Consider the following 27329-nt stretch of genomic DNA (forward strand, 5'->3'; position numbering starts at 1 on the left):
TCTCCGAGATTCCCCCCCGGCCACGTAAGTAAACTAATAATATCGCCTCGCCTGGAGAGAGAGAGAGAGAGATGCGGGTTTGCTGAGCTCGGGGGGATTGGCCTCGGGCACCTTCAGTTATCCTGCTTCCATCGGAAAGACACTTTCCTCTCTCTATAAAAAATAATTATAATTAATAATAATAAAAAAGGAAGGAAAAACATCCATTTCCTCCTTGCCAAGCTATTTGGGGAGAGAAAAAAAGAAAGCCAACGGGAGTGATTGCAAATTATTTCACTCACCCGAGGAAGATCCAGCAAAGGGGAACGAAGAAAGCAAGCTGCAGGTGGGGAAAAAGCGCCCTGAAAAGCTTGGAAGATCACCCCTATCTTCATAACCACCACCACCACCACCCCCCCAAAAAAAATATATCCCCGGAAAGTCGTGCAAAAAAAAAAAGGAAATCGGACATCATTGATCTGTCCTTGTCCTTGCATTGTACTCCTGGCAGTTCTTGGGGAGGACGATCTGGAGTTGCAGGGAGAGGCGACAGACAGCAAGGAGTCTTGGCTGACCCTGGCTTTGCATGCTTGCTTGCTTGCTTGCTTGCATGCTTGCTTGCCTGGCAGGCTAAAGTCCTAAGGCTTTGTCCCCGGTTACCTGGGTACTCCCACGCTACTTTGCCAACTCCCCCCACCGTGCCCAGCTTTTGCAATCTTTTGTTGGCAGCTCTGCCCGCTCCAAGTTAAATGCTCTCTTGCATTTTCTTTTCTTTTTTGTTTTGTTTTGTTTATTTATTTTTTTTGGGAGAGAGTCCTCTTTGCCATCTTAAAAAAAAAGCCTCAGTCGCCATCTACCGTTAAAACGTAGGTAATTACCCGCTCCAAGCAGAGCCCCCCCCTCTTCTTCCACGCCCCCCACCAAAAAGAAAAAAAAAAAAAAGAAAGGGGGTGCCGTGCGGATTCTGTCTGCCTTGGTGGCGGCGCGAGCCGGTAAACCCTTGTGCTGATTTTTCCTTTACTCCTTTTTTATTTGTTGTGGTGGTGCTGGTGATTGTTGGCTTCTTTTTTTTTTTTTTTTCTAAACGCTTTGGAAGACCTTTCTTTAGCTGCGCCCCGCCAAAGATTTGCACCCAACTCCATCCGAAGGGCTTTATTTTATTTTATTTTATTTTTGTCACCAGCCGGGTGTGTGCGTGCGTGTGTGTGTGTGTGTGTGTGTGTGTGTGTGTGTGTGTGTGTGTGTGTGTGCAATTTTGGAAAACTGTATTGGGTTGGGGGGATCGCTTGATTTGTGGGAGACCCGGCGTTTGCAAGCTTCCCATCTTTTATTTAGCAAGCCGGCGACGCGTCTCCTCCATCCACGTTGGACCGAAAGAAAGAAAGAGAGAGGAAAGAAAGAGACAAGAGAGAAAACAAACAAAAAAAAAAAGTGCTGCAGATTCCTGCCAATCGCCCGGGCGGCTGCTTTTGGGGGTAACAAAAGGACTTGTCGACTGAATACCCCCCAAATCAGGAGCCGGACTCCAAGCAAGAGGTGCCCAGCGGTGGCAGCATAGCCTATTTTTGGGGTTTCTAACTCTTTTTTTTTTTAATTTTCCTCCACGTCCCCTCCCCTCTCGTTCCCCCCTTTTATTTTCGAAGATCCGTGGCACCGAGGCGCCTTTGCAACTCGCTCTCGCCCACCCGCGACTCCTCTCCAGTGGGGGTTATTTTATTTTGATTTTATTTTGTTTTGTTTATTTGTTGTTTATTTGTTTGTTGTGTCGGTCCCGTGCGATCCCTTCCCACCCTCCCCACACTCATGAACATACACAGATCCACCCCGATCACAATAGCAAGATATGGGCGATCGCGGAACAAAACCCAAGATTTCGAAGAGTTATCGTCTCTAAGATCTTCTTCCGAACCCAGCCCGAGTTTCAGCCCGAACCTCGGTTCCCCGAGCCCACCCGAGACTCCCAACTTGTCGCATTGCGTTTCTTGCATCGGGAAATACTTGTTGTTGGAACCTCTGGAAGGAGACCACGTTTTTCGGGCCGTGCATCTGCACAGTGGAGAGGAGCTGGTGTGCAAGGTAAAAAGAAAAATTAAAAAAAATTTTTTTCCCTGATTCTGTTTTAGGGGGGGGGGCTGTAGAGGTCACCCCCAGTTTTGGGGGCAGTCTGGGGAGTGGGAGAAATAGTCCTGGAATGATGATCTGAGGCCTCTTTAAAGGATTTATTTCTAGGTTCAAGACTAGTTGAGAAGTTTTTAGACCGTTGCAGACGATCAGACAATGGGGCGGGCGGGCTGAGTTTGGGGGAGTCCAGGCGGGAAGGGTGGGGGGCCACGCAACCTGATGTTTCCGAAGACTCTTAGAGTACCCTCTGCTCTAGGTAGGGTCCCACTGCCCCAGGGGGTGGATTTTTCTCTTTGGGTCTAACTGCCCCCGGGGAGGAGGGGGATTTCTCTTTGGGTCTGGCCCCCCTCATCCGCTCCCCCACTTGGAGTAGGGAATCCCCCCACTAATTTGGAAGGCACTGATGACTTGGTTCTTTTCGCAGCCATTGTTCTTAGCAGCGTGCAGGTGTTGAACCTTTGTTCCGAGGGTGCCCTTTTGCAAAAGACACACAAAGGTGCCCCCTTTGGCGGAGCCCTGCTTGTTGGGGGGAGCAGTTTACAAAGAGCTTTTTTTTTTTTTCTCTCTTGCCTGCAGCCCCGAAAAAGCAGGACTGGGGGGGGGGGGGAGGAAGGGTGGAAATCCAAGGCGCCAGGCATCTTTAGGGAATAGGAATTAGTGAATCCTAGGGGGTCTTTCTTGTCTCCCTTTCTTCTTATCTATCTCCCCACTTCCCCTCGCCGTCCTCTTCCTGCTAAACCCCTCTTTACTCTCCTTCACCCCCATCCCTGCAAGGTTAAGAGCCGGTGTTTGGAGTCCCAGAGATTCATTAGGGTTAAAACACAGATGGGCACTTCAGTTTCCTTTTTGTATGTGACCCTGAATAGTGACGTGTGTGTGTGTGTGTGTGTGTGTGTGTGTGTGTTTTGTGTCTTTGTGCACCCCTGGTTTCCAGAGAAGGGATGAGCAGGGGGAATGACTTGTAAAAAGAAAAGAAGAGAAAGAACACAATAGAAGATTAGGCTACCCAGGAATGGGTTATAGATATCAAAAAATCCATTGTCACGCAAATTTAGATTTGCTCCCTATTCCTGGGGGTGGGGGGGCTGGAGTGGGGGAACCCCCGCTGTCTTTGAAATGGGCACTCTGCACAGCTGTGTTGCACATAATGCCTCACACTTTTTCTATTAACCACAGACTGCTTTGTGGACTTGCTGTCTTTCAAAGGAGAGCAGAGCAAGCATTTCATGACAAAAAAAAACTGCGTTTTGGGGGGAGGTCTACAGTTCAATTTTGCTCTTGCTCAGCTCAGATCTCCTGGCTCTTTAAATATTACTCTCTGCATGTACTGAGCTTTTGGTATTTGCATCTTCTCCAAGTGACTGAGACCCAGAGCAACTGTACCCTGTTAACCAAAATTCAGTAAGCTATTCAGAGCTGGACTGAATTCTCAGAAGACCTACAATATTGCACAATAGGGTAGTCATCCTTTGAAATGAATGAGTTCCACTGAGCTGCCACTCTCCTATGAAATATGCACAATCATCCAGCCGTGTGTGTTTTCACTCCTTTTGCTCAACTTCAGGATGGTATTTTAATATTTTTCAAAGCCTGGAGATGCTTTTAAAGTAGAGGGACTCGGCTGCCAAATTCTGCAGGAGCATCTGGCTGCTATTTCTTTGTTTAAAAATCAGAGGTGACTCGAACCCCTGCTCTTTCTTTCTCCCCTCAGATACTTCAAGACATATTTCATTTAGGGCTGACCTTACTGTGTCATTCGGAGACTTGCTCTCTGCCCTGAAACTCTACTTAATCTGCTGGTTTAGTTATTGCAAAGATTGAATCAACCCTTCACCAATTACTGTGTGGCTGCAAATGGATTTAAGTGCAGTATCATTGTTCTGTTTGACAGAGGTCATCCCTTTAAGACACAGCAGCTTCTGTTTTCCTGCCTTTTCACCAGAGGTGATGTGGATGACTTATGCAAGCATAGTTGAATAGATCCTAGGAAACTCCAAGTGGTTTTATAAGGCTGATTCTGTGAACTACTCACAGATATAGACAGTGGCTTCTTTTTTTTTTAACTACACTGCTTAGTAAAATCTACACATTAAGTCAAAGTTCCTTTTGATGTTTTAGTGTATGGAGTTTGTCTCTAGCCCAGTGTAGACCTGAGGGGGGGTGTCTTTGCAAAAACATATGAAATATAAAGGTACCATTTATTATAGAGGATGTATAGAGATTTTTATTGGACTTTATTGGAAGAGAGAGGGATTGGAAGGTCATTTGTCCATAACAATTAAGCCTGTTTATTGTCTCCTGTGCCTACTTGAGCTCATCAAATGAAGGGAGTTTTGGGGACTGGAGAGGGGCTTTCCTTTATGTATTTCAAGGAGGTGCTGGTAGCTAAAGCTCATTTTGGCATCATTGCTACCTTTGCAGAAGAGATGCATCTTTTTATTTTTGCACATGCTAGTTATTAATGATAGGCCTAATCTTATTGCCTTAGCTAAACTCTCATGCTATATAACTCCAAATTGAACATTTTAAAGAAGTTGGCAACCAGGCTTATGAACTTGATTTTGCACTTGAATGTGATGGTTTAAATACCAAGCCAAAGCCATAAATGCCTGTTATAGCTACTAATAAAACTTTGACTCCTACTCATTTGGGAAAACCTAAGTACTTACATTATTTTTCATACTCTGTCCACCATCTTGGAATTCGGTCTTTTCTATAAAGAGGATGGCCTACATTTTGAAGCTGCCATCACATAGGATACTTCTTTGTATTTATTTCTTTTTCATTTAATCCTGTGTACATTTTGGTTTTTTTAGCAGTGCTGCAAGGTAATCAACTAGAGGGATGGGGCAGAAATGAACCTTTTCTTTATTTTCTAAAGGCAACTTGGAGCAGGAAGTACAATATAATCACAACTCCATAAGCACTGGCGACAGAGCCTGCAGCCTGCGGCTTCCCAACATATCCTCATTATTATACAACACAGTGTGTTTACTACGTTAGCCTCAGCAAAGTATTTATTACTCTCAGAAATTTTTGAGGCTTTCCTGGGTTTTTGCTCTCTACAGTCTGGGTGTGAAAGTTGACTCAAGCATTTCAGATCCCTAATTGAATGGATCTCTGAGGTCACCACTCACAGGTCATCATTTGACAGTTTCAGGGTGTGATTTGTGGTCTCTGGAGATGTTGAAGTTTTCATTCTTAAATTCTAGGTTAGGGCGGCAGCAGCTGTGCTGTTTGCTTGAGATGCCTCATTATGGTTCATTCACAATGTTACTTTGCATCCTTGCCCAGGGTTAGTACCAGCCCTCCGGAAGAGGGAAGAGCTTCTTACTAGCCCTGTTGGACTCACAGATTTTTTTTTACCCTTTGAATCCCTAAGATTCACTCGTGATTTTTAAATGATAGCCTGTGTCTCGGAATAGATTTCAGGTGACCTGTGAGCCCCCATTAAAATGAAACCAGCATTGTGCATGCATTTGCAAATGGGCTGGCCTTGTTAACTGATAGGAATGAGGTCCTTTTTTTGTTTGTTGTTGAGATTTTTTTTTTTGTCTTTTATCAGATGCTCATGTGGGGACCCAAAAGGCTACCAGTGTTCAAAATTCATGTCCTTGGTTTAGAGGAAAGGGGGAGGCCTGGGCTTTGTCCAACACAGCCCTATTATCAGTGACCTCATCCAAAGAATTGGTAGCCAGGTAGGATTAGAGTCTCGGTTTTGGTGCTTTTTAAGCCCAAACTAACCACATTGCAAAATGCTGCTTAAGGAGAATATATTCTATCTATTGAGAAAAAGAGATGGGAGAATACAATTGTGTATTCCTGACCTTTGAGGCTTCCAGATAAGCACTTCTACTCTTACCCCCGACTCACACAGACAGGAACCTTACCCAGATGCCCAGCAGATAGAGTAAAGCCACATTCCAAACGCTGGGGTTGGTATTCCCAGTGTAATGGAGGCCTTGAAATGAATGAAAGCTTTTTTCTTCTAACTTCAAACATTCTCTTTAGTGTTCATTTCTGTGAGGTCTGCTGCAGCAAAAAAAAAAAAAGGGGGGGGGTGGAGGGGAGTTTGAGGGTGGATCTTCTTTTTAAAGAACCCCACAGTGAGGTGGCATTTCACAGGCTAATTTTGATTCATAGAAAATTGTTGCATAACGGATTCATTGAATTAGATCTCTGTGGAGGGAGCAGAGAAAGAAGCGTCTGCTTCCCTTCCCTATTAAGGATCCTGTCCTCTTCCTTGCTTTGCCACTGGGGGCTTGATGTGGCTTGTTCTCTGAGCCTCTAGTTCCACATTTGTAAAATAAAGATGCTGAATTAGATCATCATTAGGCAGTCTAACTATGTAGTTCCTATATCTTTTATATACGTATTGCTGTAGAACAACATATTCATGACATCATTTATGGTGTTTTAAAGTTTTAAAGTGTCAGTGTATATTTTTAAAGGCAAATAAGATAACTTGCAGTGGTCCACTATTCAATTTTGCTTTAGTTCTCTAAATGGGGATTAGAAAAGAGGAAAAAGTAATACTTTTTGTATCCTGTGCTATGTGTTGCAAAGCTTTTAGCTTCTTTTTTGATTAAATTCAATTCCTTCAACATTGAAAGTCAAGTATTATTTGTCCATTTTGCATATGAAGATTTCTAAGCTCAGAGAGACCAAGTGATTTACTCATTGCCACACAGCTGGTATGGGGTTGAAGGTCCAGGATGGTTGAGGATAGCCTTTTTTTCTGCCATTTCAGAATCACAACCTCATGGCAGATGTCCAGTTTATGTGATTTGACTGTATGGAAGACACTTCTGATTTTGGTCTTGTTAATCCTGCTCCTAGGTGTTTGATATCAGCTGCTACCAGGAGTCCCTGGCCCCGTGCTTTTGCCTGTCTGCCCATAGCAACATCAACCAAATCACCGAAATTATCCTGGGGGAGACCAAAGCCTATGTGTTCTTTGAGCGCAGCTATGGAGACATGCATTCCTTTGTCCGCACCTGCAAGAAGCTGAGGGAGGAGGAGGCAGCCAGACTGTTCTACCAGATCGCCTCAGCTGTGGCCCACTGCCACGATGGGGGGCTGGTGCTGCGGGACCTCAAGCTACGGAAATTCATCTTTAAGGATGAAGAAAGGTAAGTCTTGTTCCTGGCCAGATTCATGTACTACTACTACCAAAGGCTGCTCAGAGCTGCCTGCTTGAAAGATGGGATTGAACAATTTTTGTTGCCTATTGTCCAGGTTTGCATACAGAACAAAGGAAGGTGATTATTTGTGGTGTTTTAAGTGTCCTTGGGAAACAAATTGCCAGTTACTCTAACAGTGCTATCAAATGCCCTAAAGACAGATGTCAGAATGTTTAGGGACCTGGTAATTGTCTTTATTTTGGTGTCAGGGACACTGAAGTTGTCAATGTAATAAAGACCAAAGGTATCAAAATTCTACTTTCAGAATATTGAGTGCAGCATCAATCAGTCATTTGTAATACTCATTCATTCATTCAGTAGATTTTTCTAACTGCCTCAATCATAGGTCTTAACAATATGAATATCAAAATGAATTAGCTAATTAGCTGACCTAAAAGGAAAACCTGTAAAATGAAGGTATTCAACAGATAGGATGAGAATTAGGGGTAAGGAAGTTGGTTCTAACTAGAACTTGGAGATGCAAGAACATTTTTTTAGGAGAGATAGGTTTTTGGAACCAAAACTTGGAAAGTGAGTATCTGGCAAGCAATGTCAGAAGGACCAGTGTTTGAGGTGAAAAGACTGCCAGTACCTTGGTTATATCATAGACAGCTGGACAGGATACTAGGCATCTGGGTCCTATTTATGGTTCTTCCATTAACTCATTAAATTCTAACTAAGAGAATTCATTGAGCCTTTGCTTGCTTCTCCAGCTGACTGAAAACTTAACGCATGGTTTTATTTTATAGGGACTATGCATTTTTAAAAAGGAGTGTGCAGGAACTGATTTATATTCATTGCTGTCTATACTCCAAGAATTGTTCTAGGTCTGATACATTCATGATATCATAGGCTTCTTAGGGTTGCTTTGGTCATATCCATGTCTCCCAGGAATGTAGCTAATGAAATGGAGGGTCTGTTGTCAGATCTATTTAGGACCACGCGATTAAAAGGAGTTGGTCCAATTCATTCATTCCTCATTTAGCAAATGTTTCCGGATTACCTTTCATGGGCCAACAAGGACAGTTCTTGCTAGCAGGCTTTTGTGCTTTGCGGCTAGTTTACCTTTATCATGTGCTATTTTTAATTTATTGCTTAGAAAAGACTGGTGACTTCCACATGAAAATGATTTAGTGGCTTACACTCTGGTTTGTTCATCTTTCTGCTTTGAACTAATGGGGAAATAAATACCTGGGAAACATTTTGGGATTAGTACAGGTAAAGGGACTCACTGTCATTTAAACCAATGATATAATTCCATGCATTTATATACCAGCTGAGTACACAGTGTGCGACATCATTTGGGTTTCCAGAGCCCCTTTTATATTTTACCTATGAAGGAGCATCATATGTATTGGTGGCAGTTAATAAACTGGTCTTTCCTAATGAATGACTTGTCTTTTTCTTAACATACTGAAGAAAGAGAGGATGTTACTTTTCTAAAAACAAACTGGGCATTGCTACCCTTTTTTCTTTTTTAGATCTGTGTCCTTGGAGCCTCGAGTTCCAGGTTCTTATCTTGATTTGCTTCTAATTCATTTGTGACTTCAGATAATTCATCCCTCCACCTCTCCCTGCCACCTTACTTCTTCATCCCCTAGCCTCAATTTTCACATCTTTTATTGCCCTGAGTTTCTTATATTGACAGTGATACCTTTCTGAGACTTTTACTTCTTCACTTCATTGAATAGTATCATTTGGAAGATAAGTATATATTTCAACATCAAACAGAATATTAACAAAGAGACCTTCTTGCCCTCTGTGTTCCAGCTTTCTGAGCGTTCTAATAGCTGTTAAACAAAAATAATAGATAATAGTCGGTGACCTCTGTGGGGATATTGTTTGACTTTCTGAATTCTCTCTCCTAATTGGAGAATTATTATGTGCATTTTATCAAGGAGAGCTCCAAAGAGCTGCATGGTAAATTCTCAAGGTCTCTGGCTGGAAAGAGCAGGGCATATTCTGTTTTAAGCTCAAGAAATTCATTTGCTTGCCTGAGGGAGTGAGGCCAGTGAATGCCTGTCAGGGGATTTGAATGGTTATAAGCATTATCTTTGATGGTTTCTCTTTAGGAATTTCAGGCATCAGCAGGGGTGGCAGGTTCAGCAGAAGAAACACTTCTGGTGGATCATGTTTGTGAAGTGAATCAGTGTGGGGTGAATTTGTCCCCAGGGTGCAGAATGTGGGAGCAGGACAGGGCTGCCAAGGTTCTTCAGGGCACAACAGGCTTCAGTCCTTTGAGTTTGCTGCCAGGAAGCAGATCTCAGAAGGTGAGGATGCCCTAGAACCCACAGCCAGCTAGAAACAAAGAGGCTGAGTCAGACCTCACCCTGGCTAAGGCTGGGCCTCCCCCCTGAGGCCTGCCTTGTCCTTTAGGAGATGATTTGTAAAAATTCCAAAGAGCACATTGTAGCAGAAGCCTAAATCCATGATGGCTTGGGCCCTGGGGAAGAAATATCAAGAATAAGAAGTTTCCAATATGAAGACTCTGATTCTTTCAGGCAGTTTGGAGTTGTGCTTGACTTTTTGCACAAGGGCATAACCTTTTCTCAAAAGAAGTAGAAAGAAGTATCCTATGTGAATGGGAAACGGGAGAATACTTGACTGAAGCCAGAATTTCAGAGCTCAATCCTTTTTTAAATTAAAGAACATTTTTCCTCTGCTGAAAAACAGTTTCTGACTGAGAGGAAAGAATTAGAGTACTTGAGCCAGTGGATCCCAGCCCTTCCAGGGACTGAAAGGAAGGTCACTGCCCAATCTGATGGAGAAGGTGACCAGGCCACAGAGGGATAAAGTTACTGTCAGGAAATCCTGTCAGAGCACTTTCTCTGTCCCACAGCACTGAAGAAGGAAAGTCTTAGTTCCATTCAGAAACATGACCAATATTTCTGAAGCTTTAAAAAAGACCTTCCGTTTTCAAAGACATTATTTATAGATGTTCTTCTCCTTTGCAGATAGTTTCCCCCCTGCCCTACACTCAACTCTTCGTGAAAAGAGAAAAAAGCCTTGTAACCTTTTCCTCTCCTTATTAGTTTATTTATTATTGCTAGCAACGATCCTTGGATCCTTGGTGATCCTTAGCGGTGCTGGGTGGGTGGCGGTGGCTACTCCAGGCTCAGAGCTCAGGGATTACTCCTAGTGGTGCTGGGGTTACCACACAGTCTTGGGGATCATCAAGCAAAGTATGCTTCCATTTGCAAAGTATGCTGCTCCAGCTCTTTTAGCCACCTCCCAGGTCCTAGTGTTTATTTTGGATTTAACCCCTGACCTTCAAAATCAAAACTCAAAAAGGTTTTAATGGCTGTGCAGTTGCTGCTTTTTTGACCTGTAGGGTCGCCTGCTTGGAGCCCTCATAGGAGTATCAAGTCTGGATGCCAGAATTACACTGGGCTCTTCCCCCAGCTGGCAGCCCTCACTTTGCTCCTAAAAATAGCACCTAATCAATAGATAATTTCTGCAAGTCTAAAACTTCCTCTTGAGGTAGTTCTCACTTTGGGAGGAAACAATAGGTTGACTTTGAAAGGTTTGTGGGGAGTGGAGCTGTGGAGGATGGACCCAGTTTCCTGCATTGCCCAGGGGGAAAGAGCTCTAAGCCCAGACTTTGGGGTGTGAGTCTTGCTTTAGAGAGGTTCCAAATCTTAGACACCTGTTTTGCCTTTCAGTCTTTCCCTCAAGGATATGTTTCTTGTTCTTTGATGATCTTGAAAGTGACTGATGACAAAAGCATTGAGGTGATCTGTGTCTCCTGTAATAGAATAAGACCATAAGCTGTCTCCTCATGCATATATTCCCCCACCCCCACCCCCTTCTGGATCTCTGGCTGCTCATGATATAATATAATATAACCCCAATGGGATTGTCAGTATCATTAGTCCAGTTTCCCAAGGAGAGCTTTGTGGCATGGTACATAGTTGATTGGGCCTAGCTCTGTGTCTGGACCCTCTCTGCAGTTGTGTGAAATGATTTTGAATGTCAGATTCTTCTGTCTGGATTTGTTTGGATTTGGTTCTAGATTCAAATTCTACCTCTCCCATTTGCTTGTCAGCTGGTCTGGGATGAATCATTTACTATTTGGAAGCTGCTGTTATTTAATGCAGAAATAATAATAGCATTCTTGTAGAGTGGTCCTGAAGGGTTGTTAAGATGATTCTGTGAACTAGAGATAAGAGATGGGGAAAACATTGGTTAATTGTAGGAGCTCTGGTCTTACAGTTTTTGTTCCAACCATCCTATTATGGGGTAGCAGTTTCCATGCTCAGAAGACTGTGGTACATCTCTTTGTCAGCCATTGCTGTGACGATTGGAAGGGTCTACAATACTGCACATTTCTCTCTGGTTTAATTCTAATCAGGATTTCCATAGTGCTAAAAGAGCACATATCATCTTCATATGGTGTGAAATCTGCAGCCAACTAGGCAGGAGGTCAGTAAGGTGTTTTCCTGGAACAGCCATTGTCTTCCACCTTTTGGCCACCATTTCTCCCTTCTAGGGATGTTTCTTCAGCCCTAAGCCCCAGCCCTTTGGTTTGCAGTGATTAAAAGGAGAGTCCTTAGGCCCCACAGGACTTAAATAGTTTGAGGATGATCCTCATTTTGATTTAAAGCTTGCCCTGAGCACACACCCATTGTTTAGGGTTCCTTGAGTTAAATCTGTAGTTTTGGAGCAGTAATGCAGCGGGTAAGGGTTTTGCCTTGCCTGCAATTGAGTTGGGTTTCATCCTCAGCACTTCTTATTATCCTCCAAGTCTAGCTAAGAATGTTCCCTGAGCACAGAGCTAGGAGTAAGTAAAGAAAACTATTGCATGGGCACCAAATGAAAGTCTGGAAATGGTCTGTGTGAATAGAATGGGTTCCCAGAAATTGGAGTCTTGAATCTTAGTGAGGGTAGTTAGTGCCTTAATCCCAGAAGGGTGCACCCATATCCTCCAATCCCCAGTCCCTACACTGTCATTCCCCTGCCTGAGCTCTGTTCTCTGCCTGAGCATTCCTGGAGCCTTCAGTTGGCATCTAAGACTCTGAGGGAAGCTCTATGCTTGAGAGAAGGCCAGTGAGTTACTCCTATATGGATTCAGTCTGTCTGGATTCCTGTTTCTGACCTTGACTTCTAAGTAAACTTCTCCTTCACAGATGACCTAACCTGTTCTGTTAGGATTGGCTCATCTGCAATAGGAAGGGTTTTTGTTGTTGTTGTTGTTTTGTTTGTTTTTGTTTTTTCTGGAGTGAAGTGAATTCACTCTAGAGAACCAGATGCTTGGCATATAAACAGTTACTAGCAAGAGGTTAGCTTAGGCATCCGTTAAGGTAGTGCGGACTTGTACTACAGTCCAGGAGATGGAAACATTGTGGACAGGGTCTTCGTTGCAGATAGCAGTCCTCATTTGGTATTTCTTGTATTTCTTTTCTGTGCAGCCAGGGTGCTTGCCATCTCCCTCCTTTCCCCATCTCCCTCCTCTCCCCTCCCCCAGGGCCTGCACCCAATTGCAGTTCAGTGTTGACATTTTATGGCACAGAAATTCCCCGTGTGAATGGCGAGACATGCCCCTGTACATGTTTCTTCTTTGCTTCGACAGATCTTTATCGGTTGACGTCACAGGTTTCATTTCCTCTGCTTTGTGGAAGCGGCTTTGGTGCTTGCTTCTGCAGGAGGGAAACTGGGACCCTTTGTAGGAACCCAAGGGCTCTGGGGATTTCAGATAAACACCATCTGCGGGGACAAAGACCTGGCCTGCCCTGCATGTATGTGTGTGACAGGTGGCACAGTGGGGAGTTTCTTTTTCCTTCTAACCACCAACTGATTTCCAGTGTGCTCTTCTCAGAGGTGAGTATCTATGGTGATCTTCCTCAGCTCCTCAGGCTGCCCTGGCCCTGTTAAGCTTCAGTATCTGAGTCCAAAGGATAAGCATTGCCGCCTCCTCATGAATGGTAACTTAGTTCGTTTCTTCTATCTCATCCTTCTTTAGCAGAGCACCTTTTCCTTTGAGGAGCCTGAATGCCTGGGATTTTCTTTTTTAGCTAGAACACTTTTAGGGAGGGCTCCCCTCAGTGTTTCACCCCAGGAGAATAAATAATCTTCCTCCCACAGTCCCCACACTTATCTCAGAAACAGCATGTCTCCCCTCTTAACTGCCTGAGCAGGTCAAGGTGATCCCCTTCTCCTGCAGGGCTGGAAGTTTCTTGGGGTCGATAATGTCCTGGTCACTGCTAGGCTGGAAATGAATGAATGTCTGCTTTATGGAGTAGGAGTAGTTCAGATCGATTCTAAGGACAGAATGAGGGGAAGAGGCAGGGCTAAGTACAGCTCATTGACATCTTTGTCCTTGGCAAGAATAGGAACCCTGAGAGACCAAAGTGTATGAATATCTAGATAAGACACCTTTTTGGTTTATTTTGGGTTTGGGTTCAAGCCCAGGCCTTTAATGGATGGAAAGTGAATGTTCTACCTTACCTTACCTTCACAAACCAGTCAACCCTTTAACAGTGAGCCCTACTTTCAAAGTACCACACCAAGTGAGAAATCTACTTAACATTCCCTTTTGACTTCATGTAACAAGCAACAGCTATTTTTAGATATTTGTCGGTGTGCATGGTGGAATATAATTTTATTAATGCAGAATCATGAGAGGTGGGAGCTTCTTTGGGGGGGGTCTATGCTTAGAAAAAGACTAATAGATATTCTTCAGAAGTGTTTCTAACTGAACTGTTTACTTCTTCTTAACAAATGACCTCATGAACCCAACAGAAGGCAGTGCAGAAAGATTTTTGATTTCTTTACTTTGTGGTTTGACCTTGGTGTAACTTCTTTGGCATGGGATGGAGATAATGACCTTAAAGTATCTAGCTTAGTGTGTAGTTCCCTGTAAGGAATTGTAGAAATACAGTAATTTTGCACATCAAATGTTTTTGTAACTATTTTATCTAATGTACAGTATAAATTTAAATAAATTAAAAAATAAAAGTTCCATTGTCTTAACTCTGCTTGGTCATTTGATGATTCTGTGACTCATATCTAAACAAGCCAGGGGTTTGCTTATTTGTTTTGCTTTGTTTAATTTTGGGGCACACTCTGGTATTCAGGGAACCATGTACGGTACTGAGCATTGTACCCAAGTCAACTGCTTACACGACAAATGTATTATCCACTAGACTATATCTCTGACTCTGGATTTGCTTATTTGTTTAACATATTTATTGAATACAAATTGCATAATAAGTGTGGATGCTGAAGCTACCACAATGTCAAATGACTCAAATCTGCCTTCATGAAACTTAGATTTAATGAAACAGTCTAGAATTTACCCATTGCCAGGTGATCCCTGGCACCCAATTCTAACTCATGTGAGTTCATTTGATCTTAATAACCATATGAATTTATTTTGGAGGGATGAGGCCCACAGCCAGAGGAGCATGGGGCTACTTCTGGCTCTACTATTTTCTGGTTGGTCCCCTTGATGCTTATTTATATAATCATGCGATATTGTATATAACTATCAAATGATTCAGTTTAAACCCAAGAAGACTATGTTGTAACTACCATATTGCCAATGAAAAAACAGGCCTGGACTTCATAGCAAATGAGCAATAGATTTGGAGTTTGTATCCAGGATACCTGAAATCTGAGTCAAAGCTTTACTTTGACTCCTGAAAGCAGAGGCCAGGTAAAATAGCATCCTTTCTGCTCCATTTTTAGAAAAGAAATGTGGGAGCAATTAGGCATTAGGTCTATACCACAAGATTTGACCAACTAACTGGAGTCTCCTTCTGCTCAATATTCTCTGAGTAGCTGTGGTTTTGTAGACTGGACTACAGTTGATCCACCCATGACCAGTTTCCTTCTGTTCTGTTGTTCCAGCTTATCGAGTGGGTTTTATGTTTTCTTAAAAATGGTAACTTTCATTTATCTTTCTATCCCCCAGGCCTGGCATGTGATTTAACATTATACATCCTTAGTAAATGTGTGACAACTGACCAAATGGATGTTTGAATAGTTCTGTGTGCCCATGAGGCATAAACATGATCAGAAGAAAAAAAAAAACCTAGACATATTGATGAGAGAAAGCAGTGAATGAAAACTCATTTTAAGTGTCCTTTCTACAGCACTCTTGGGAGTTGTTCCAAACCATGCAATCAAGTACAACTTATTTGAAATTTCTTTGCACTCTAGATATGGTCGTTTAAAAGATCTCGTGTTTCTATAAGTTCTGAAATGTACTCAGCATGTTGAAGTGAGGATGGGATGGGCGGGGGGGATCTTGGATATGGGAGTTGCACAATCATGAAAGCATTTATTAAGTACCTATTATGTAATCATCATTGTGCAAGGTATGAGAGATGTAAGAATCAATACCAGAGAGCCCCTGACTAATGGAAGACATAATGCAATAGTTATTGTGAAGACCATGTTGCAAAGGAAGTGTGCATTAGAGAGCTCTCTAGGCACAGGAGGGAATCCGTCCAGCTGTTAGATAGGGCACCCACAAAGTGCATTAGAAAGGGGGCCCTGCGGGAGGGTGGGTGGCTGACTGAGTGATGTAGAGGCGCAGAGGGGTGTGGGCGTCACAGGGGTGGTCTAGACAGTGTGAGTAAAGGGAAGAGACCCAAAGCAGCTGTGTATAGGAAAGACTTGACAGTTCGGTTGGCAAGACAGAAGACTGGAATAGAACATGGAGCTTCTGGCTTTTAAATCCAGGTCCTTGACTTCAAACTTAACCTGATATTCAGGACCAGCCATTAAATGGTTTTTCTAGGCAGCACAGGGATGGGGTTAGCTTTGTGGTGCTGAAGTTAGAGGGGAAGGTTAGAGCTTCTAAAACTAACTGGGCCTGAGGCAGTGGGATTAGGATGGCAGAATCTGAGGGGATTTCTCCCTCATGCCTTTATCTTTAGAAATAAAGGACTCTCCTGGTGGGAAAGTACTTAACTGTGATGAGTTGGCAACACAGCCAAGGGCAGAGCCTCGTTTCAGGTCACTGCTTGTGTTTTTTGGTGTGTTTAAAAACTCTCTGGGGAGCCCCACTTAGAACACTCCACCAGTGGACCATCCCAGCTGGCCCAGGGTGTGGACAGATTGCCCACAGCACCCCTGTGGGGGGGGGGAGATGGATTAGAGAGACAGACTGCACCCTGCTCACACCCATCATAGATCAGAATGGAATGTTCTGGACCCTGAATCAGCCTAAGCAAGGAGGCAGGAACAGTGCTCTGGGTGTGCTTGAGTTTCTCTGGCAGAAGCAAACTGGATGGACCCTCCGGGAACTGTTGTCCATCATGGAGAGCTAAGTTGCCTGTGGAAGCTTTTTTGAGAGACTAGATTGATTGGTGTGGGGCTGGGGGATCCTTCCGGAAGCAGATCTGAAAGCAGGGGAGGACATTCTCAATGAGGAGTCAGGCTGCCTCGCCTTGCTCGGGTTTCCCTGTCTGTTCCTATGGAGACGGCACCGGCTGCACTTTGTGGCTTTTCCTGTAGTAGGAAGCCTTCTGAGGGGGAATGGCTTCCCCATCTCCCAGTGGCCTTGGAGGAATTAGTGGTGCCTATCAGTCTGTGGCTGACATGACTACCTGCACCTTTCCATGTGGCTGAGCAGCCCGTGCAGGTCCCACTTTTCTTCCCAGCATGTTGGTTCCTTTTGATCTGATCTCTCTTATCACATCATGGCAGAGACACGCCTCCCAGGCAGGTATTATGAGGTAATGTGACATGTGGAACTCAACAGCCACTCCTCTGAGACCTTCCTTGCAACCTCTCACAGCCTGCACTCAACAGTTTCTCTTGCTGGCTGACTTGCTCTGCTCTCTGCTCTTTTGTAAGCCTCTTGAGTTAGGAATCGGATTGTTTTCATTCTCCATAACCCCATGATTCAAGGCTTCTCAGAGGTGACTGGAAAGAACCCAAGCACACAGGAAGCAGAGTGAAAGGACTGACGCTTTTCTGGCAGTTTAGTGATGGCCAGGTTGGCAGTATCAGGCCTTGATATAAGGACAGTGTTTTCTCAGAACCCCTTCAAGAACCCCACTGGAGACCCCCTGGCTTACACCACAGCAAGAGCTGAAGAAGCCAAACCTGGCTGCTGTTGACCTTCCTCACTTGACCTTTGCTTGGGCCCACCCCACAGAATGGCCTTCAGTAACTTCTCAGATTCCATTGACCTCCGGCCACCGGACTTCCCATCCCAGCCAAGCCCACTCTGTCTCTGTCTGGCAGAACTCCCAACCAGGCCCAACCCTGGCCCACCCTGTCCTGATCTCTTCCTGCTGAGAGTTTAGGGCTGTGTTTAAAGGTTCAAATCCAATGCTGGATTTGCTTGTGAAGGCTTTTTTTGATATTTTGAGTAAAACTATTAAGTTTGGAGGTTGTGATCCTGATTTTGAATCCTGGCTGACTGCCCTTTATCCAGTAAGAGAGTCCTCCCTTCATCATGAGTGATCATAGTTACAACCTGAGCTGACGGTTTTGTGTCTCATCTAGTGTTGGGTAAATCTGGCCATACTGTCCCCATGAGTCCAGTCTCTCTTGAAAAGTGTCTCAGTGAGACTCAGTACATTTGTGGTGCTGGAATCACATAAATAGATTTTGGAGGGGGGTCACTAACATTAGAATCCTCCAGACTTGAGGTTAAGCAAATGTTTTTAGTTACCCTATATATGACCTCTGATACATCATTCTTTGTCGCTTGGCTCCCTTGTGGTGGGATGGAACAGCTTGGTGGAGGTGTACATGTCTTGCTTCTACAGGGACCCAAGTTCAATCTGCAGTGCCACATGGCCCCACAAAATATCACCTTGTGTATCTGTGCAGAGCCACTGGACTGAAGCAGCGCTCTAATGCTGAACCCAAGCAGAACTAGGTTGGCTGAATATGGTCTAGAGTGGTTTCCAGATCACCTAAACATTGTCTGGGTCAACTGTCCTCACAACCTCCCCCCCCCACACACACACATAGAAGTATGTGCACATCATAATATGTGTCTTTTAGTTTGTGGTAAGAATAAAGATGTAGACTATAGAAACCTCAGCACTGAATAGAAGTTCAGTTTGCAATTGTTTGAATGACTATTACATAAAGATGTCACATATGAAGTGTTGTCATTGTCCTAGAACATAAGAATTTCAGGAAATTTAGAAGTAGGAATTTTGGAGCTAGACTAATAGCACCAGAACCGTTTGTATAGTCCTTTATTTTCATTGTACTGGAGGAGAACTACAGCAGTGAGAACCTCTGGTTGTGTGCTTCTTTTTTTGATCCAGAGACTTTCAGAGAGCCAGGCAGACACCCATTGAGAGTGGGCAGGGCTCTGGGCTTCCCAGGCCAATTCTTGCTGCTGCCCAGAGGGAGGTAGAAAGGAAAGTGTGTCCTGTTGCTTCTGGCTTCCTCTCTTGGCCCAGAATCCAGTGACATGAGGACTGGCACTGGATTGGGCTGGCTGCACCCTGTGTCAGCCGTGTTCATTCAGAGGTCGTCAGCAAAGCAGGCTGCTGTCTGCCTCTGCCAGGGACAGGTTGTTGCAAACTACACACAGTAATGCACTTCTTGGCCAAATCGTTCCTACGTGGGACTTGAGGTTTCTTTTTCTGAGAAGCTGCTGTAGATAACCACTGTCGTTGATTGTCTTTTGGTCACAAAAATATCTCTTGTCCCTTTCAGAAAACTGTGTTGTTTAGGGACCATTGCAAGTTACTGTCACCACAATCCATGGATCTTGTAGTCAGGACTGACAAAAGTGGTGGGAATGAGCTTATCTTTTATTTGGAGGAAGAATATTCCAACTTCAAAGTTTTTTAAGTGCAAAGACCCAGGAAAAAACATGGTCACAGAGTTCACTGCTCCTTGGATCTGTTCAAGGCTTACACGTTTTCTTTGTTCATGTCCTTAGTTCTCTGCAGGGTTCTGGGGTTCAGGGTGAGGTCTGATGATCCTTATAAAAGAAAATTAATAATTAGCTGATACTATTTGGGGCAGATTTCCCCCATGCTAGCCTCTTTAATAATTTTCTTGAGTTTTGTTGAATCTTCACAGAACCTAGAAAAACGGTTGTTGATATCTATATACTTTCCTTTCCCCATCATCCTCCCTAAGCACCCAAAGAATGTGGGAGTGGAGCATCTGAAACCTTTTGGACTTCTGATGATTCTGTTGATTTTTTGTGAAAATTAGTTCCTGGGCCAAGATAATTCATAAATTCCAAATTTTTCAGGGGCTATTGAAAGGTGAAAGACTGCTCCTTCATATTCCCTCCATGGAAATAGACATCCCCCCCATCTGCTGTTCTGAGGCAGTCTACATATGCACTCTTAGGAGAGGAGAGTGGTAACCCCCTTTCCTAGAGGAGGAAGCTGAGCTCAGGGACCATTCACAGCCACAGAGCAAGCCCAAGGGGACAAGATCTGAAACACTGACTATGACGTCTCTGGGGTTCCAATACAGTGTGTACCCTGAAATCCTTGTTTAAAGACAGAATCCAGGCTGCTTGCCTTGACCTCTGCTGGCTGCCCTGTAAACAAGTCCCGGATGTTCTGAGAATGGCTGCAACATTTCCTCATCATTTTCTGGTTTCCCTTCCTAACCCCTTCCTCTGCCGTGGGATTCATGGGATTCTGCAAAGGAGCAAGTTCTTTCCCAAATGCTGGCTTTGTCTGACCCTGGGCCCTTAACCTATATCCCAATGACTGAGATGCCCTGGTTTGATTTCCTTCCTGAGGCGCTCAGTTACACCCTTAACTGCTCACAGCCTGGAGAGAGCTGGCTCAGCTGTTAGCCGGCTGAGACGACTTGTCCTGTGAGCTTCGTGCTCTGCATCCACAAACTAGTCCTGCTTTTGAAGTTAATTTTATCAATTTGAGGCCTAAGATACAAGTGAAGACCCAGCACATAGCCATAGGTGATGTTTGGGAGTTGAGTTTCAGCATCTAGTTGGGCATTTGTCACCCTCTGACTTCAGCACCCTGGACTGGCCTGGTTTGTGGTGACCTAATTAAACACTAATGGAGCCAATTGTGACAAGCAGATATCTCTGGAAGGAAAGCGGACATGGTGGTGGGAGGCAGGTCAGTTCAAATGGACTTGAACAAGAATTGGAGTGCTTCCTCATACTCACAGTGTATCCATTGTTACAGGGTCCTGTCTTGAGGTAGAAGAGACTGGAATTGCTGTGAGAAAGTTTAATTGGCAAGACAGATGAGTCTTTTCCAGAGTGGGCAATAACTCCCCAAGGGCTGCTAGAGTATGGGGGCATGATAGGCATTCAGGTACAGTTGAGGGAACATGCTTTCTGTTGATATGCTGGAAGTAGAACTCCCCAAGAGGCCTCAGAGTGATTTTTTTTTCTGTAAATGGCATAGCAGGCCAATTAAGTATGGGTTCCTCAATCACTTTTAAGATCATTTTTCTAATAACCTGGAAGATTCCAGAAGAGGGATTGTGAAAAATGTGGAATCATTGCTGATTGGAGGTAAGAAGGCCCAGGGAAATAATGGGGGTCAAGGAGAGGTTAGGAGGATGGCAGTGGAAAATGGTGTTAAATGTGACTTTGCCCACATACTTGTGAAGTAGCCTAGAGTCTGCAAGGGCCCAGCTAGTAGTGATTAAAATCATTGCGTCCCATCTCCCTATCCTTGTGGAACAAGTGCCCAAAACATAGTCATTTACAAAGCTATGTCCCAAGAACCTTCACTGGAATCCAAGGGTCTGTGCCTTGGAAGCTGAGCTTGACTCTGATGTTGGGTCACTGCAGATCTGAATGTGCTGGCTCAGTCTGGCTCTTGGGTACCATGGAGTCTCTGGAGCTGTGGAATGATGTCATAATCCTGAAAAGGCCCACCAGAATGACACAGGCATTGTGAAGGCACTCTTTGTGACACAGAATGCCTGGTGGTCCCTAGAAACATGGGCAGCAAGACTGCTGGGATGTGTAGGCTGCTTTGTAGGATTTCGGTGAGAAGGACCTCTAGAAGAGAGCTCTTTGAAGCAGAAATTGGAAAAAGCTTCAGGGAAGAACAGATTTCATGTTAGTAGAGATTGGAGAAAGCTTCAGGAGGAACACAGCAAGTGTGTGGTTGGAACAAACGTCGAGGTCCCAGGATTGGTTAGTCCCTATGTTGGAGGCACAGTAAAGAGGCTGCAGTAGGGACAGGATGTGTGTGACTGAAGATGTGTTTGAGAGGCAGAGGACCAAGCAGGGAGCCTTGGCAGAAGACACTTGAATGAGCAGAAACATCCTGGGAGAGAACCCTGCCCCATATTGAATCCCGACTTGTCTACAGCACATTCCAATGGGCAATTTTTCTCGCAAATGGAAAGGCTCTTCATTGTTATTATTATTTCCATTGCTTTAATTACTCCTGAAGCTACAGTGCTGCCAAAACATTGAACTCAAAGGCGAGGCCTCTAGCTTTTGGGGTAGGAGCTGCTGTGGGAACGGGAAGGGGTGGGGAGGAAGTCACTGACAGCATCCGCTTGTGTCTGTGGTTTGCAGTTCCCTGCCCTCTGCCCCGTGGGTTTCATTGACTCCTGAAATCTCGAGGCCATCTGTGAAGTTGCTGTGGATCAGCTCTGCCTGCCACCTCCAATTAGATGAAACTAAAGGGGAAAGAAAGCTTTGTGTTTAATCAGCTCAATTCCAGATTACTTCTAGGTCCTGCCTATTTTTATAGAGCTTTAGTTACAGGGAATGGAGAAGCACATGTAGACTGTAAATATATCTTAAAATGGGTGAGCAAATGAAAACGATATCTGACTAGAGATAACAGAATCCAGATAACTACAACTCTCCACTCAACATACTTAAGAATGGTTGGGCCAGAGCCATAGCACAGCGGGTAGGGCATTTGCCTTTCAAGCAGCCAACCCGGGTTCAATCCCTGGCATCACATATGGTCCCTGAGCCTGCCAGGAGCAATTTCTGAGTCCAGAGCCAGAAGTAACCAGCCCCTGTGCCCCACTGGGTGTGGCCCCAAAGAGGATTATGATGCCCAATTTTATGTCATATATTTTGCCACAACAATGAAAATATTAAAATAAACTCTCTTGTCCAAACTCTCCTCTTTAAGGCTGAGTGACTCATTCACAGCTATACAGCAGGTAAGAGATAATCTGACCTGGAAGTCACTCCTAGCTTCCAACCCACATCTTTTTCAGTAACCACAAACATTTCTTATTCCTTTGTAGTAATGAGTACAGGGAAGTATTTATTCCTTGCTCTCTTCCAACCAAAGAAAAGATCTTTGACAGACCCACTGGTTTGGAGAGTTCCCAGCCCCTCTCCTTGGGTTAATTTGAACCTCTCTCCCTCCTGTGCCTCTATAAAGCTGTAATGATCACTCAGAAAGACTAAAATTGCAGTTGGATGAGGAAAAGAGGGACCAGTGGATAGACTAATGTCACAAGTTCAAACTGAGGCCTAAGAGTTTACTGTGGACTTTCTGGCACTCATTTGCCCATTGGGATAACAGGGAAATAGGCTTTGATGCGCCCCTTTTCAATGAAAGACTCAATGTGAATGATGCAATGTTTGTGGGTGCCATGAGGTCATAACCCCTAAATCAAACCCCTACAGCTGTTCCATCACCTTCATGGCAAGCCTTCTTCGGTATGATGAATTAAATCAATGAGTTATTGAGTCCTGGGAACTACTGAAAGGGTTCTGCCAGGAGAATAAAAGAGAACTTCAGCTTATTAAAGGAATAAAAATTAATAGTTGTTAACTTTCTGCTGAAAGGATGTTAGGACACTTATATGAATAATGTTGTAATAAGCATAGGGTGGATATAACATTCTATGTTAATTTTATTTATGTTCTTCTACTATATACTCTAAAGTGGGATTGCTGGATCATAGGGTAACTCTGTCTTTAGCTTTTTGAGGAATTCCATTAGTGTTTTCCAAAATGTTTGCACTAATTTACATTCTTACCATCATGCAAACTGTGTCCTTTTACTTCATATTCTCTATAACCAATCCCTGTTCTTGCTTGTTAGGCTGTAAGCCATGCTCAGAGGAAAAAAGTGTTCTCCATTAAAAAAAGACTGTACAGAGATGTGAACACATTTAAGAAAAGGAATCATATTCATCTAGAAAAAGATTTAAAAAAAAGTCACCATTTACAACAAAAGAAAAGCCCCAGGGAATTATGCAAACAAAATATATGAGAAGGGAAAGAAAAGAAATAATAAGAGGCCATTGATCCTCATCTATACAATATTAGATATGAAATTGAGAAACAAACAAAATTAAAGAACCGAACAGCAAACATTGATGACTAAACTTAAGGTTGCCTGAGACGAAGGAGGAAGAAGGAGATAAGATAGGGCAGGAAAGGGTGGAGAGTTTGGCAAAAGGAAGCCCAGCTGGTCAGGGAAACAGGAATTCCCTGCTGACTTAGGAGAGAAAGCTGAGCTAGACATTTGGTGATGGATGGACAGCTCCCATTCTGCCTTTACCGCATGTTCTTAACTTCGTCTACTAGAAATTAGATGTCATTATAAGAATTCTACTCATTTCCAGAAGTATTTCTTGAACCTCTTTTAAATTCAGTAATATTTTTCACACCCTCCTGTAGAGATGCTGGACCCTGGAATTTATTAAATTTGGGGTTTCTCTTTCTCTTTTGTCTACAGTATACCAAGAAGTCCTATATTCCTATCAGCCAGCACAAGTGACTCTACAATGGCAAGAGGTTAGGAACACAATGATGTTCGAAAAAAAGAATATTAGTCTTCTGATAAGGGAGAAAATACTGGGGACAAGCGTGCGCGCACGTGCGCACACATACACACACACAGAGACATACTCTTAAAATAATAAGAGATGTAGTGATACAGGAATAGGAAACAAGTAATCCAAGTTAGATAGGGCCTGAGGGCCTGACTGTGTGATGGTATAGATAGGAGAAAACTTGAATGCAAAATTCCAGAAAGAGATGGACTTTCTTTGAGGATTATGTTCTTGGGAAGAGGAGGCAATGGCTCTCACCTGAACATGCCTGTGTCCTCAAGAGAGATGTTTGGACATAGTGGAAGAAGCAACAAGAGGGATAACGTAGGATGATGGAGTTCAAATCACTATTTTCCTGCAGAAAGACTGTTGACAACTTAGGCACTTTGAGTTATTTGTAAAGTGGGATGATAAATTTCCTCTAAATTTTTTTTCTTCTCTTTTACTAAAATTAAAAGACAGCTGTGAGTCCAGGATACAATTAGGAATGCAAAGGATCTGTGGGAACTGATTCATATTCTTCTAATAGGGAGTGAAAACAGGCCAACACAATTCTGTGAGGTTCTCAGTAGGGGTTCCAGGTCTGTAGATCCTCAAATTAAGAACTCAGATATAGGTCTGAGAGCATTACTTGCTCTGTTCTCTCATCACTAATATATACTCTAATGACAGGATTAGAGCTTGTTTACTTGTTGAAGGTTTGAGTTCTAAAAAAAGTTCATGTCCATTCTCTGCACTCCTGTGATTGTGGAAGAGTTTTTGGCACCTAGAAGGTGCTCACTCATTGGTAACTGAGTGAGTGAATGAATGAATGCATGCATGCATGAAGATTTTCTGGAAATATTGCAAGTGCTTGGGAGAATGAGGAGAGTGATGGCTATCAGTGCCCTTGGAAGCTCATGTTTTCCTTCCTGTCTTGCAGGACTCGGGTCAAGCTGGAAAGCCTTGAAGATGCATATATCCTGCGGGGAGATGACGATTCCCTTTCTGACAAGCATGGCTGCCCAGCTTATGTGAGTCCAGAGATCTTGAACACCAGTGGCAGCTACTCGGGCAAAGCAGCCGACGTGTGGAGCCTAGGAGTGATGCTGTATACCATGTTGGTAGGGCGGTACCCTTTCCATGACATTGAGCCCAGTTCCCTCTTCAGCAAGATCCGACGTGGCCAGTTCAACATTCCAGAGACTCTGTCACCCAAGGCCAAATGCCTCATCCGCAGCATCCTGCGGCGGGAGCCCTCCGAGAGGCTGACCTCACAGGAAATTCTGGACCATCCTTGGTTTTCTACAGATTTTAGTGTGTCAAATTCAGGCTATGGTGCTAAGGAAGTATCTGATCAGCTGGTGCCGGATGTCAATATGGAAGAGAACTTGGACCCATTCTTTAACTGAGCTCATGCCCCCCACACAGAGACTTAACAGGTACCAGGAGCGAGAGAAGGCAGGGACAAGGCATTCTTCCAGGAAACACAAATCGCCTAGCTGGGTAGAAAGACACTTACACTCACACGTTTCTTTGTTCAATGAAGAAAAACCTTCAAGGAGCTGACGTAAACATGTAGCATGGGGGCAAGAGAGGTGGAATGGGGTTTGACCTTTGTGGACTGGTGAGCAGGGTGGAGGAGAAACGCACTCCCGAAGTTTCTCATCCTTGATATAGGCCCCAAAGATCATCCCTGACAATTGGGCGACTTCCACCTACCCCACTTTTTATTTGGTTCAAAACTAGTCTCAGATCCTGACAGAATCAAAACTCTGCCTCAAATACACATCTTGGCATCGCACTGTTAGCATTTAACTTCTTGTCACGATTCAGGGAAGGTACAATTGGCCAAGGATTTTCTTTCTTTGTTCTTTTTTTGTTTTTGTTTTTCTTTGAAACAAGCCAACCACCTATCTGATAGTCAAAGAGGTTCACTTCAAACAATTCGGTGCACACAGACTGACACAAAACCTGGGTGCTAAACAAAGAATATAAAAAAAAAAATCCATTTTTGTGTCTCTTAATCACTTCAACTCATTTCTTCTAAATAAACTATTTACTATCCTGGTCAGGAAATAGCATGTTAATGCTTTGCTCCCTGAAGGGAAAACATATCTGTCCTTTAACAAGCTATTCTGTTTTGTGTCAATTGGTTTCTGGCAGGAAGCTATTAGAAGTCAAACTTCCAGATGCATTACTGCTATCATAGTTTAAAGAAACGGGGAGGGGGGCCGGGGAAAGATAAATTCAGTTCCTTCGTGTTTTTTTTTCTCTTGAATGATGCGGGCTGCATTACAGGCATTCCTGTTTTGCTAAGAAGCAGGAAGGCTTGGGAGGCTAAAGCTTTTGCAACACTCTGATTTCAAGGAAGCATTCTGTCTTTGATTGGAAACTGGTGAAGCAAAGCAGGTTGTCCCACATGTATGAAATACAGGGCAGCTATTTTATTTTCTATACGAAGAATGATCCTTGTGGCTTGGAAGGCCCACTGGTTCAGACAAACACCCTCAGTAGAAATAAGCAAGAAGGATAATAAGCTGAAAGCTAGGATGATATAAATAAAGCAGCTCTCTGTCCCAATACGCACCTTTGTATTTCAAAAACTCTTCTATTTATTAAGGAAAATGTCACATTGTGATGTATTAAGCCAGTACTTCAATTACGGGTTGACTTGGGATAACATGTTACATGCTGTAGTTAACATTTATATCTATTTTTTTCTTGTTTGAGTATTTCTGTCCCTGAAATAACCTTTTATTTGGCTTTTCTAGGTAGCTTTATTTGATTTCGAGTGGCAAATGTTTTTTTTTTTTAATTACTGCCTTTCTATTGCTGTATGATGCAGAACTCTTTTGGCATAAATATTTGTGTTTCCAGTACCTCAGTTGTTTGAATTTTACTGCCTGTATACGTTTTGTGAAATGGTCATGTTTTTGGGTAGGTAACACGTGGACTCTAGTGTGTAAATGTTACTTGAATCTGTGCTTCATTAGAGTATGTGGCATGTATGTGCAGATCTTGGATGCTTTATGCCTGCCCAGCAGGACCCCGCACCTCATGTTCCTAGGAGGGCGGTCTCCACGTTCATAGTCATGAGACAAGGCGGCCATGGATTTACCCTTGATTCTATTTTGATAATGGAAGATACGGAGAAGAGAGGTTTTTGACATCCAGAAGATGGCACTGTATCAAGAAGGACCTTTTTTTCATCCCGCTCCCCTATTTTTTCAGTACCCCATAGGAAGAAAGATCGATGACATGCATGGCGGGAATCTATGGCCTCTGGTGCTTTGTCCTGTATTTGGTTTAATGTTTTTGTCCTAATCTCTTCAATCAATAAAATTGTGCGTATTTAACTAAAAA

The 27329-nt window shown here is 43.6% G+C and overlaps 1 protein-coding gene across 1 annotated transcript; it reads left to right on the top strand.

Moving 5' to 3' along the window:
* TRIB2 (tribbles pseudokinase 2) lies at positions 1 to 27329 on the top strand. The gene is made up of 4 exons (XM_049784535.1): positions 1 to 24; positions 1315 to 2055; positions 6940 to 7232; positions 24907 to 27329. The coding sequence occupies exons 2-4, from the start codon at positions 1783 to 1785 to the stop codon at positions 25373 to 25375; spliced, it is 1035 nt and encodes a 344-aa protein (XP_049640492.1). The 5' UTR covers positions 1 to 24; positions 1315 to 1782; the 3' UTR covers positions 25376 to 27329.

Source organism: Suncus etruscus, chromosome 12 (assembly GCF_024139225.1).
Source record: "Suncus etruscus isolate mSunEtr1 chromosome 12, mSunEtr1.pri.cur, whole genome shotgun sequence".
Classification (NCBI taxonomy): domain Eukaryota; kingdom Metazoa; phylum Chordata; class Mammalia; order Eulipotyphla; family Soricidae; genus Suncus; species Suncus etruscus.